Source organism: Lissotriton helveticus, chromosome 7 (genome assembly GCF_964261635.1).
Source record: "Lissotriton helveticus chromosome 7, aLisHel1.1, whole genome shotgun sequence".
NCBI classification, from domain to species: domain Eukaryota; kingdom Metazoa; phylum Chordata; class Amphibia; order Caudata; family Salamandridae; genus Lissotriton; species Lissotriton helveticus.
Window position 1 is genome coordinate 1,427,084,655 of NC_136068.1, and position 13,411 is coordinate 1,427,098,065.

The window sequence follows — 13,411 nt, forward strand, 5'->3', positions numbered from 1 at the left end:
CATTGATTTCTTTATTTTCACATCAAATGTGTTATTAGAGTCTCTCGCTCCGGGCGGGAACATAGTGACGTCGCTCACTCGAATACATTAATACAAGTGAATAAGTGCATTCTTTGAATGTGCAGGGTGACTATAAATGTTTCCCTTTCTATGCACTTCCCCGTTCAGTATATTGAATACCATTGGGAATTCTCTTTTTAGATCACAAAAAGCCCATGCATGTCTGAGAAATGTCACACAGGGCAGCACGCAATGACAACATGACATGCTTCGGTGCGCAAAATAAATAAGGGCAGGATTTCTTGCTGTGTGCAGGGTATCTGAGAGCTTTGTGGTGGCTCCTATTGAGCCTACTTGAGTCATAGTTGTGGCCACCTTTCAGTTCTGAGTTTCCAAAATCTTCCTCACAGCCAGCGGACTCCTTAGTTTTCTAAAGCAGCTGTGAAGGTAAATAAAAGAAAATTTCAAATAAGGGCGCATCTCTCTCAGTTTCCCACTGACGGAGTTGGTTTTTCATGGTCTCGCGCACACTGAAACTGCTTTTGAAGGTATGAAGGTACTACTGAATAACGAAACGCTGATAATAGTACCTCCCTCGCAAAGCTTTGGTTTTACTTTATGCATTTGTACTGCAATAATACTAAGAAGATAATTTAAATGCCACATTTCTCACAGTCAACATAGGCAGGTTATTATTTAGTGCACGGTTTCATATGTAAGTTTAGGAACTCAGCCTTTTCTCCTTAGTCACCCCATATTTCTCACCTTTTTTATCAACCCTATTTTTGCAGCTTCATGCCTTTCCCCAATAACACTGTTCAGTGCCACAGTGCATGTGGTCTGCCCTTAACTCTTTCTTGTACAATTGATTTACGTATTAGGTGCATGCCATATGTGGGCTTAAGTGTGTATTTATCCTACCCGTATGCATGAGAAAAATATACGGATTCATGGAGCTTCATTGTGCCCTGCCTGGCCTGCAGCTTAAAAGCACCGCAGCAACACATGGCAAGGTTAATTGACTGTTCCATGTAGGAAAACCTAGTTTTCAGTCTCTGCTTCTGACTGCTATAGCAGTGTGATAACAAAGTACTCTTTTTTTCCAATACATTATTAATCTTTAGGTTGTGCTCCGGGTCAGCACCTATAATTGGACGCTTTTATTGGCTATCTCACTTTCCTGCTGCTTAGGAAGTGGATGTTCGTTCCTTTCCTTATGTTGTCTGACTCAGAAGCAATTTGGTCTTTCATTGTTCTAATTGGATGATATATTTCTTCCACTATTGATGGCAGACCTTCAGACCTTACTTTGAGCGTCATGGGAGGGACTGTTTTCTCTCAATGCTCACACTCCTCCTCACTTAGCCTCCTCCTACTCACTTCCCCCCCCCCCCTTTTGACCTCAGCTCTCTATAATATTTTGTTTTTTAATCATTTTGCCACCCACTGTTCTTTTGGTCATATTAAATAGTTTTTTCACCATTTCAAGATGTTGCCTGCAAGGACGCAGGCACATGTATGTGCAACAGCCATCCCAAACAAATGTTGTTTTATTTTAGGAAATCCTGAATCTAAAAATAACTTTAAGAGCTTGTATTACCTGTGAGTAAACTTGTTAAGAACTAGTTTGCCTCTGAACCCTACTCAATGGGCCCAATACACCTACTTGGCTGGATTGCTAATGACCTTTCTCCCGGTTGACGATAGTTTGTCCTTTGGCTGCAGGAAAGCAGGGTGCTGTCAGCAGAGGAGTAGCATGGGTACACCATCAAAGGAACAAAGAGTAGATTGCATAGTTATTCTTTTGACTTGAAAATGTGAAATGAGGCAGTTAGGAATTAGTATAATTGTTTCCCATAGACACCAAGCACTGTTTAGCTCCACCTCCAGCAAGAAGGACCAATACACTGACAGAGGGTAGGACACGTCTTGTCTATGGGGGTGGATACGGGAAGAGCCAGTGCTCCTTCTGGTAGATGATAGGGGTAGCCATCTTCATTGAGGAACTCTGGGAATGTTTACAGTAAACCAAGACAGAAAGTACTGAAAAAGAAGGTGGGAGTTTCATGGGAAAGTTGTCAGGATTGGGTGTGGGGAATTACCTAATCACTGGATTGTGCACAGGATAAGTCTGATAACTGTTTACCACTTCATGAAATTCTTGCAATAAGAAGGCTCAAGTGTAAAAGCTTGATTAGGGAAGACCCAGGGACCCAACACTCCATCTGGCATCCAGAGACTGGAATTGTTTTCATTGACCAAGTGATTGGTCTAATGATATCTGCTATGATAGCACATAAAAGAAAAATACTTCTTTCAGACTCTAAAAACCCAACTGAACAGCAGCAACTGGACCCTACAGGACCCCTGGATAGATACAGACCTCGTGCCGAGAAGCCGCTCGCAGAACCTAGAGCTGCAAGAATGACAAGATAGAACTTTTCTGATAACTTGAAAAAAGTGTGACTTAATATTTTCAATCCCCATATGACAGTAACAAGGTGGCAAAGCTTCCCCAGGGATGGCTCTCCATTTGTAAGAAGTAAAACAGGTTTGCTCCACTTGGAGCTTTTTGCAGGGCTGACAAGTAGTTCAATATGGCCTCGTGATAATAGTACCTGGCCCTGCAGAGCGCTTCTAAAGTAAAAGGTAGAATAAGTCCTAAGGTAAATCCTATGACCGGTGTAACATGCTTGATGTGGGCAGCCTCTGCTCCATCTTAGTCAGATTTAAATCGCAGCATGGATGGTTTCTTGATTAGGGCTCCAGGGTTGCACTCCAATGAAATGTTTACACAAATATGATATAGATCAATTCAATTAGCGATAGATTGTATCTCTCAACAAATCATTGTATTTAAGTCTGGGCTGTCTGTTCTAGGCTGCCTGCCCTGCCTCGCTACAAAGCAGGAAACGGAAGCGAGGCAATAAATCACATTTCTGAACTGTGATGCACGATGCAGGGCTTACTGTTCTAAAGCCCATTTTTGCCATTGTAGTCTTTTGTTGTATTCACTGTAGGCCAGTGATGCTATTGGGATCACAATTTTGGGTGTTGAAGTCTCTGTACCTGTGTGATGCCAGATGTCTGCGTCACTCGAAGGAGTGGCTACAAGTATGTGTGATTTGGTGCCTTGTCCTCGGTAATGATAAGTGTTGTAATTCTAATCTTGTGTTTGTTATCTATATTGTGCTGAGAACCCTGGTCAAGTTAACTTTCCCCTCTGTGATACCCCAGGCCCTGGCTGCGTGTCACTGGCCCCTTTAAAATTAGAACTGTTGTATGTGTTCCCCCGCGAAAATGATCCAAAAGACGAGCAGGGTTTGTGTTCCCTTATGAAGTTGATCCAACTATCCAAGTCAAGAGCAAAAGGAGCAATATGTGCTTATAGTAAAGATAGGTATCTGCCTTAAGGCAATAAAACTGGACTTATCTTCATGCCCTTACGAACAATGAATGTTAAAATCTTTAACGCCATGTATGTCCGCAATTTAGTTCCTTTCTTAATTCACATGTTTGAATTAATTTTGCATTCCCCAAAATTGTAAGCTATTGTATTATGTTGTGTTTCTTTGTGTGCATTTTATTACTCTTGCATAGTCCATACTTTGTGCTGTGCCATGTGTTTATGAGGGCCTTTGAGGGAAAGCTCTGAGGCTTGAGTCAGTTGGTTGGCCTCTCTGCAGAGCCCACAGAACAATTGTCATGTCTTCCAGTTCCAATTGAAATTCTGTGTAAATGTGTATGAAGGGAGTGCACAATTGTCAGAATATTAGCAATGCAAAAGAAAGAGAAAATAAAGTGCTTACATGTGAGTGTGTGCAGTGTATGTTTGGGGATGGTGAAGTAAGGTAGATGTGCAGATGTATTTTCAAGGATGAGTGAAAAGAGGGTACTGAAGAAGGAAGAGATGAGGATGAAATGTACAGATGGATGAGGTGTAGAGAAAAAGGCCATACTTATTTAACATAAACCACACATAACTTAAGGCCAAAACTAACTCCACAGGCCTCAATACTATTTAATTCACAGACTCAATTTCAGAGTTTAAACATTTCCAGTGTTAATTATTTGTGACAAATCATTGTTGTTACTCATTTATCTTAAACAGCTACAACCATTAACATAGCCAACTGTACTGACAGGTTTAGGTGTATGTCATTTGTTGTGTTATATATCTAGATGCAATTACATCTCAAAGAGAAACCAAAATACTGGTCTGGTGGCACACTATGGGAATCACAGAAATGTATTTTACATGTTCCCTTTTAGGTAGTCCCCATTTGTTTCATCTCACTTAAAGACCTGTCTGCATCATATTCCTATCTGATTGATTGCATCCAGCAGCTGATGGTGCTTCTTGAAGCCTGGTTAGAGCATTTTCTTCCAAAGTAGATGCCGCATGATTGCAAGCCAGTGGGCAAGCACACACTATAAAAAGGGTCTAAAGTTGTTACACTGTACAATTTGCACACTAGAGTAGCAGTTGAACATTTTAATGTAGTAGGATATGGGACAGTTTTGTATGTGTTTAATATTTCAAGAATATGCATCCCCACTGCTTTATAGTCCTTGCTCTATGTATTTGCTTTAAAATGCAACATTTACCAATGTTTTTTCATTTTTTTCTTGGAGGAGGACTCACTCAGGAGCCCACGTTTGCCCATTAAGCTTGCGCATGTCACTCACTCCATAAAAGTCATACCCAACTTTTACTCCTCACCACTTTCAAATGTCACCAGCAGTCACTGATCATCTCCCGATTAACAATAGACTGATACTTTTGATTGCATTTTCTACGTCGATTTTGCTTTGAACCATTGAAAATTCATATTGTTAGTTAACCTTGTCTGATTTTTATCATTTGATGTCTTTTTGCACATTAATCTTTTGGCTACTGTGGCTTCAAAATTATTTCTTGAGCTGAAAAATGTTGGTAGAGCTTAAAATGAACAAATTTGTATAGGGAATTACCTCCTGCTTGTGACGTAGGTACCAAGGTTTGATCAGAGTTTCTCTTAAGCTTGTGTTGAAACACAGCATGCTGATTAAGTCCATGGAAGCAACCACCTCCCGTTTCCAAATTAAAGAGCTACTTTTTTACACTATTAAATCAAGAAATGGTTTCTTTTTGCTTGGCTCCCCATTCAAAATGACCAATCCATCAATCCATTCTGCAGGTCGGCCGTCAATCGTGCTTCCCAATTTATCTTGTGCCTAGATTATTGTGGTGTCCAGCTTCAAAATTGTGCTTCTCATCTTAGCTTTGACAACACTGTATTTTTTATGGAGGAGGTGAATTGAGCAGGTACAATAAATCCAGCATGTTGGGCCTGCAGTATGTCTGGTCTTCTGCATTATCTGTATGAATCATTTTGAGGTGAACTTCTTATGCCATTGACCTTAACATCCTTCACCCATCCCTCAGTGGTATGGTGGTCTGGTTTCTTCCAATTTATTGTAATTTTGATTTGGCTAATAACAAGGGAAGCAGTTTTCCCTCTTAATCATTTTAACCTGGATTCCCAAGAGGTACTCACCTAGCAAGCACATAGACAGAGTCAGCCTGACCAGTGACTTTGCGGCTCCTTCATTTATTACTTCCACTTTACCAAGAATGCCTCAGTTTTGGGGCATGACCAAGTCATAAAGAGGCTCTTTGCCCTCCAATGTGTATTCATTAGTTTTTTTCTTTTCATTCTATGTATTGTTGTGGGTGCAACTTACATATGATAAAGAAAATTCACTTTTATAAGCTGAAGCCACGTTGCGGTGGAATATTTTGTAATGTGTATCTGGGTCTGTACCAGACTACATCTGCAATTTCATCCTGACTCTCATTCCCATTTATGTCTTACTGACCATGTGTTTTTTTTGGACTATCTTCTTTGAGATCCTTGCATATTAACGAGATTGCTTTAGGGGTTTATATAATACATTTGAGAATGTTGACCTGGGTTCATGCAAGTCACTGAGATTAATTCACAAATTCCATTTACCACTTTACTGTAGTTGACACTTTAAGTATAAAGGGCATGCCCATGGATGGTACTTTGCTCAATGTGCCCTGGGTCTCAACCTGCTCATTACTGCAGTGGCCCTAATAGGGGTTGCTTCTTTTGTCATTAGGAGAAAGTCTTGCATGTCCATTCAGAATGGACTATTCCCATGAGGATCATGTAATACTCGCAGAAAACCCCCACTGCCTGAAAAGTATTGGAGAAATACTAATCGTCACTGGTACAAAAGCCGAGACAGGAAAGTCACATACTCCCAGTAAAGCAATACAGTGTTAAAATACTAACAAGTTTCAAGCTAAAACATTTTGGGAGAAATTAGTAATACCACATTTATTATATCAAATCAACAAAGAATCATAGTATATACAGTTGATAAATATTCAATGAAATACAAAATATTATAAGAAAAACTCAGGCGCACCATTCACACTACAGACCACTCACTCTCTCAAACCAATGCATACTCATTCGTTCGCACGTACAGAAGAGTCATACATGTCTAACTGTCTCCGAGTTCCATCATTTGGCTTCCTCACACACAAGACTAAAGGCCCTGAGATAGCTGACTTTAGACCACAATGTACAATATGATAGGATGGTAATACTATGAACACAATATCATTTCATTGGATGGAGCAACATGTTAACACAATTTGTTTACACAATTCAATGGATGTCACGAATAGAAAGTCTCAGGGAGAGACATAGAAAACAGAGGACTCCAGCGCCGATGCGTATTTCGGTGTACGCCCCCAATGATGGGTCTCATCTTCTTCAGGGCGCAGTAAGATGGGATGACAAGTTGAGACAAAAAGGAGCAACTGTTAATGTATGGTACCATAATGACCACTTTGTAAACTTGATGACACTGTAGAGGAAAAGATATGTGAGGGTGGGGGTTGGGCACTGAAGGTTAAACAAGATGTCAGGAATAAAATCTGGAGACGTGCATGGAACACAGTGGTGTCAGGGAGAAAAGGAGAAGAGAGACTACCAAAAATGCCCACAGGTGGATAGAATAGAAACCTGTGCACCTGTCACATTTTGCAAATGGACCTTTCAATGCCCATCCTTTCCATGCCTCCTCTCTCTGAGCACGACCTTCTCTGAGTCACATGCATGTTTTCCTCACATGCATGTTTTCTATAAGCTTTAATAATGTATTTATGCAAATTGCAAATAACTCACTACAAATTTCATTGATCTTCATGCGTCTGCAACCTTAACAATACCTAATCTTCTCTAGCACATTTAATAACTCTGTTGCAGGGATTCTGCTTGGCAGCAGAATTGTGCCTTGGGAGAGCTAGACGTTAGAATGTAGGGACTGAGTCACTCTACCACATCTGTACCTGTAGGTCCAAATCCGACTAGTTTACTGTGCCTTATCTGAACTCCTAACCTTTCCACAGAAGCAGGTCATTTCAGAAAACCTAGCACATGAACTTCTAGTCCTGCAGGGAACCATGAATACAGATCTTCACCTTTAGTTTTTCACTCATGTATGTCGATAGTAAACCAAAGAAAGGAACATAGGAAGTTTTCAATATATTTATTGACATTATCATAGTCTATTTTGAAGAAAGTGTGCTGCGATAAGTAAACAAATACAACTAAGCAACGTAATCAACATTACTAGCAGGCTATAACCAATGAACAACCCAACCATTTCAAATAATATATCTATGTAGGCCATGCCTCACTATGTGAGCACAGGATTATATTAGCAATGTCTGGTATTAGCGCCGGACCCTATACTTGATGTGTGTAGTTAAGTGGTCCCATCATATGTGTAAACTCAGTTTACGCTAGGCTGCTGCCTCCATTCCAGGAATGGTCTCCCTGCTGGAATTCTCCTGTCTGCTCCCCAAGGGGGAGAGACACAGTATATATGATTAGAACTATTATGTTGGAAAACTGCAGCTGTGCTTTCGTGTTATGTCTACAAATGTTAGGAGATGTTGCTCACCGGGCACAACAAAACAGTACACCATGTTGTTTGACCTTGTACAAGAGGTTCAGAATGAATCCCAAGAAGAAGAACTGAATAAAAAATAATATGTACAGTTTATTTATAAAATATTATCATGTCAGAAAAAAAAATGTATTATGAGTGGCTGAGCAAAGAAAATGCATCCTAAGACAGATAATTTGTGCAACTAAGGGAGAACCAAAGTGGGACCAAAAGGGAAATCACCACAACCGCACCAAACATCTGCATGAACTCACCTCCCCTTGGTTCCACTAATGTTTATATAACACGCCAGTTAATTAATCTCCCACAAACAAACTGGATTGAATGCTTAGAATACTTTGCTTGAGCACACCACACTAATCCTTATAACAACAATATCCTATAACGCTGAATTAACCCCTAACATTAGTTATGCTGCAGCATACTTCCCTGCCGGAAGAGTTTCAATGTCTCGTCAGTGTTAGTAAGCAAAATATAAATCCAGTTGCAATTGTGGGTATAGGAAACTGGCTTTTTATGTAGTGATTCCATGCAAAAAGTTGAGTCGACCCTTATGTGGTTTATATGATTTATTTGAATAATCACTGGTGCTTTATTTGTGGTAGTGTGGTCGAGCAGCTTAGGCTTATCAGAGGGAAGTGTTTTGTTGTACTCACACAATCAATAAATTGTTCACACACAGAATAAGAAATCCAAAACCAATTTATAAGAATAAAGCAGATTTCTACAAGAATTTAGACACCAAGATCTTTAGAATAAGTTTAGTACAAGCGGAGATATCAATATTAGAAGATAGCCCCGATAACTGTTTTTGAGGTATGCCCCTCAAACACTACAATGTTATCCTATGGGAGAAAAACAAACATAGCAAACAGGGATTTGTAGGCGGAGTTCAGAGGTGCACTTTGGGACTTAAGATCCTAGGGGGCCAAGGTCCAAAGTACCACCAGCAGTTTCATTTTACCTCCCCTTGTGTGTCCGGGTGCAGAGGGGCTGGTCGGGATGGTAGCCTCAAACGTTACACTGTTAAAATCAATAGGACTTGAAACAAAGGCTACACAGGGGAACTTGGGGGCAAGTCCCTGGGAACCCAAAGGGGGGGTCTCGTGTTTTGGGGCCCCACGGTCAAGGGGATACAGTCAGAAGTTGGGAACCCAGTCCTTGGAGCTCCGGTGCAGAGGTGCTGAACTGACCGGCCACTTGAGTTTGAGGCTCTCACTGTTGTTGGTATACCAGCAGGGGGGAGAAAAACAAGACAGCAGGGCAACTGTGGTTTGGGTCTCATCTATTCTGATGTCCCTCAACGAACAGGAAAGCTTCCAAGGTGGTAGTGTCTGGACTAGACACTAAACGAGGCTTGGTTTTTGCAAGTGCTCCGGGGGAACCTGGTGGTTCTAGCATCTCGAAACTTGGCTTAGAGATGGGGCTGACCTCCTAGAGCCACAGAGACCTCCTCCTGAAGTGGTGCTCCATCGGTGGGCCGGATGGCCAGCAACACAGCGAATCCGACAGATGTGGTTGGTGCCTGCAGATGCAGGGAGATGGCTTCTTCACCCCAAGGGAGATGACAGCTGGTTGTCTAAGGAATGGACAGTCCTCCAGGTTTTGGGGAGGATGCACAGCTGTAGGACGAGTAGGGTCTTTGCAATAGTTAAGGAGCAAGCAGAAAGGCAGGGTTTGGTGCCAGGTTCTGTGCAGGTCCTTGGTTCTTTAGTGTTTATTCTTTGTCATTCTTCAGTTCCCAGGAAGTTGAATCTGCAGAGTTCTTCTCGAGGGTACCCTTAAATACTCAATTTAGTGTCATTGAGATGAGTACAAGGTATTAGCCTACCTACCCTTAGGTATATGACCACTTCTTGTGAGGGGTGGGCATAATCCTTACTCAGAAGTCCCTATTTCCCCAGAAATAGGATGGTGAATCCCTTCATTTCAGGTAGCCCACCTTAGAGGTGTGGCTGGTCTGTGGGTGAAACACGCGTCCTGAATAACAACTTTTACGCCGCCTTTGGTGCTACATGAGCCCCAGGGCAGGGGGTGGCGTTCCCCAGGTCTGTAAGGAAGCCGGTGCTGCATGTCAAAGGCAGCAGAGGCTTTGAAGCCACTGGCTTAGATATGCTAAATTGCCAGTCATCCTGCTGGAGGTGGTGAGAACACCTTCTGCCGAGCAGACATCGTTCCTGGCCTCTGAGAACCCGGGTTCTCCCTTGCAGGGGGAAATAAACCAGTCTGTGGTGGCAGGCTGGAAGATATCAGTCAGCCAACACACTAAGAGACTGGTAGGGTTACAGGGGACACCTCTAAGGTGCCCTCTGGGTGCATGTCCTAATAAATCTGATACTGGCACCATTATAGATTTAATAAGACAAGTTGTTTGACATTAAATACCTTTACTTTCAGTGAAGCCATCATGTAGCTGAGTAACTCATAATGACTAGTGCCCAAAATATGTCCTCACTATTTCCTACAGTGGGTGATTTAGGATGGACTGGAATGTTACCCTGAGCAATCACTGGTGGCTGAGAATACATCAAACATTCCATCCGTCAACTTGTTTGTTGCAGACTTACAGGGGAAGACATGGTGCACAGATGTTTTAGAGATGGTATTGGGCAAAGGAAAACATTTCTGAAACATGAATACTTTTGTTCTTTCATGAATTAAAATGGCAATGGTAACAGTCATGGTGGCAGTGGGAAATCTATGCAGTGTATGGGTGTGTAGCATGAGAATGCATTGCCTTGAGCTCCTTTTTAAGGGATCTCTGTATGTCAACTCGTGTAGTTTATTTTAATATGAATTTATGTATAGAAATGTTTCATACATTTTTTTTAAATGTTACCTTAAATTATTCTCAGCTACACAGCGAAGTGGAGAAGCCTCTGCTCAACTTCAGAGAAAACTTTAAGAAGGACATGAAGAAGTTCGACCATCACATTGCAGATTTACGGAAGCAACTGGCCAGTCGATATGCTTCTGTAGAAAAGGTAAGATAGGAAAGCTTGAGAATTCAAGCAAGATGTGATTGTTCTAGAGGCCTGACCTCTGGCATTGTGAAATTAAAACATCACCTATTAGCCTCGACAAAGGCTCACTGGTGGATTCTTTGTGTAATGTCTGGAGACTAGATGATGCTGGTGTTCTGGTTCTGAGCAGTAGCACACTTCCAGCCTGACAGCACCCCCGTATTATGGGGCATTTACTGATGTTGTGTAAATGACACCCTGGAAATGTGACTAAAAAACATTGCACGTTAACAGTGGCTTGTTGGGAGTTTACAGAAATTAGGGGGGCCTAGTTTCCTGAATCCAATCATGAGTATTTGCCATACTCTTTACCTGGAAGCCTCTAATATCACAGTTAAAGAATTTCAGCCAGGGCACATCATTGTGAATACACACAGTGCTGAAAAATGTCGTTATGTAAAACCTCGCTGATATGAGGTATCTCATATGTACAGATTGTCAGGCAAGATAATGGCCTAATCATAATCATGCAATGTCACGTTTGAAGATTAAATCTGGCAGCTGATCGCTGAGGCATAAGAAGAATTGTCCACACTGAGGGATAAAGGTGGTACATTTTCATGAAAATGGTTACCTAGTTGTGCTGCTCTGACCTGAGGCTGAATTATGTAACGTTTCTCGCCAGAAAAGATTTTAAGGGCAAGGATATTTTAAGTAATACTTTTTGAACTTATTAAGAAAGAATATAGTGGATGCAAGTTTTTTGAGCAAGACAATGTAGCACTTAAGATCAAGAAGCAATTGTTTGTTCTCCATTATAACATGTTGTGCTCCCCACAAGATGTAGCTCTGCAGCTGTTGACCCCCCCGCCCAGCCCAATATTTGTGAATGTGGGCTAGATAACCAAGGGGGTTGTTGAGGTGGCATGGTTGATGTGCCCAAGCCATTCTAGTTGACGAGCCCTAACACTGGACGGTGTCCATACTACTGGGAAAAGGATGAACCAACAAGTTTTACTCGTCCGCATTTGATGGTGGTTTGACAGGGAGGCTACATAGACACGTTATGCGACGGCAGGGGTTGATTTTAGTGTTCCAGGACAAAGGAGGGCAAAAATAATCTAATTGCCATGAGAGCAATTAGGTGCCAGTAGTGGGCATTAAGGGAAGTTAGTCTACTGGAGGCTAAAATAATTTCAGTGTATTTGCCTCTTTCTACAGAAACAGGATCTCCTTAGCCTTGAGCAAGTAGGTATAGTGGCAGAATTGTTGGACAAGTACTCAACTGGTCCAATATTTATTAGTAGTGGCCTCAACAGCAATGTAATACAAATTGTATCCTCTAATAAAATAATTGTTGCTGTGTGAGAGCACGTGAAGACTATCCCGTACTATTCATTTTGATGTAGTTCAGACAAGTAAATGGTCACTTTGAAACAGACAGGACAGTCTGTTCAACCCGCAAACCATTTACAGGCATGAATAATGTTCTAGATTCATAACAACTGCTATATATATATATATATAGGCCAATCCAGGACTCTGTAGTCCATAAATGCCACAATATTGACTGTCCTCCCCTACTGCGATGATTAAAACGAACAGCTGAAGAATTTACATTGTCAACCATAGCAATCTGGATTACATATGACACATCACACATTCTTTCAGGGGTTCGAGTATGTATACATTTATTAATGTAAATAAATATTTGAAAGAACACTCAATCACATTGACCAAAACACGGGCTATGGTGTGGAAGGTGGTAAAGAAGAAAGATGATCTGTAATTCTGGGTGTGAGCAGCAATATGGACTCAGTTGCTCATTAGAGAGTTGGACTGGCATATTAGGGAGAATGGGTAACGTGCATTAGGTGTTGTAAGGACCCTACAGTATGTTTTTTAAATGTATTTTTGAATACATTTTATTGGCATTTTAAAACATCATGCATTACAATAATCACATCTCAAAGCGACGAACAAAAAACAACAGTGGCAGGCGAGACGAAAAGGAAAAGGGGAAAAGGGAGCAAGTTCAGTATTCATAGATAATATGCTGAGCCGAGCACCACAAGTGTCGGCTGGGTGGTACATATTGGGATAGCATTTCCAATATCAATCACAGTACTCAATTTAGCATGCAAGACAAGTGATACAAATATCCATGGTGTCTCGGGTAATCTTGCAAGGGTGCTGGTTGAGGCTACATAATTGTTCATTGTTCCCTTATCTAGCCTCTCCTATATGACCAAATGAGGGGGGTCCAGAGCTGCGTTATCACTGTGTAGGGGGGTTGTAGCCCTTGAGTGCAGATGTGTTAAGAGCGGTTCCTAGATGCCGTTCGGGCGACTTTGTAAGGGCATTTGTAAAGCCAATTGCTCCTGACAGTACGCCACATCTTGTATCCATGAGGCAGCCTTAGGAACTCCTCTCCTCCCCCAGTGTTTAAAAAC

At 41.5% G+C, this 13,411-nt stretch overlaps 1 protein-coding gene across 4 annotated transcripts in view; it reads left to right on the plus strand.

The window, feature by feature from the left end:
- GAS7 (growth arrest specific 7) overlaps positions 1-13,411 on the plus strand; it is a 1,616,751-nt gene that overhangs the window by 1,424,609 nt on the left and 178,731 nt on the right. For all 4 annotated transcript variants that reach the window (XM_078654763.1, XM_078654764.1, XM_078654765.1 and 1 more), the window contains one exon: positions 10,851-10,979. In XM_078654763.1, coding sequence (XP_078510889.1) covers positions 10,851-10,979 — 129 coding nt within the window. The remainder of the gene's footprint in view (positions 1-10,850; positions 10,980-13,411) is intronic.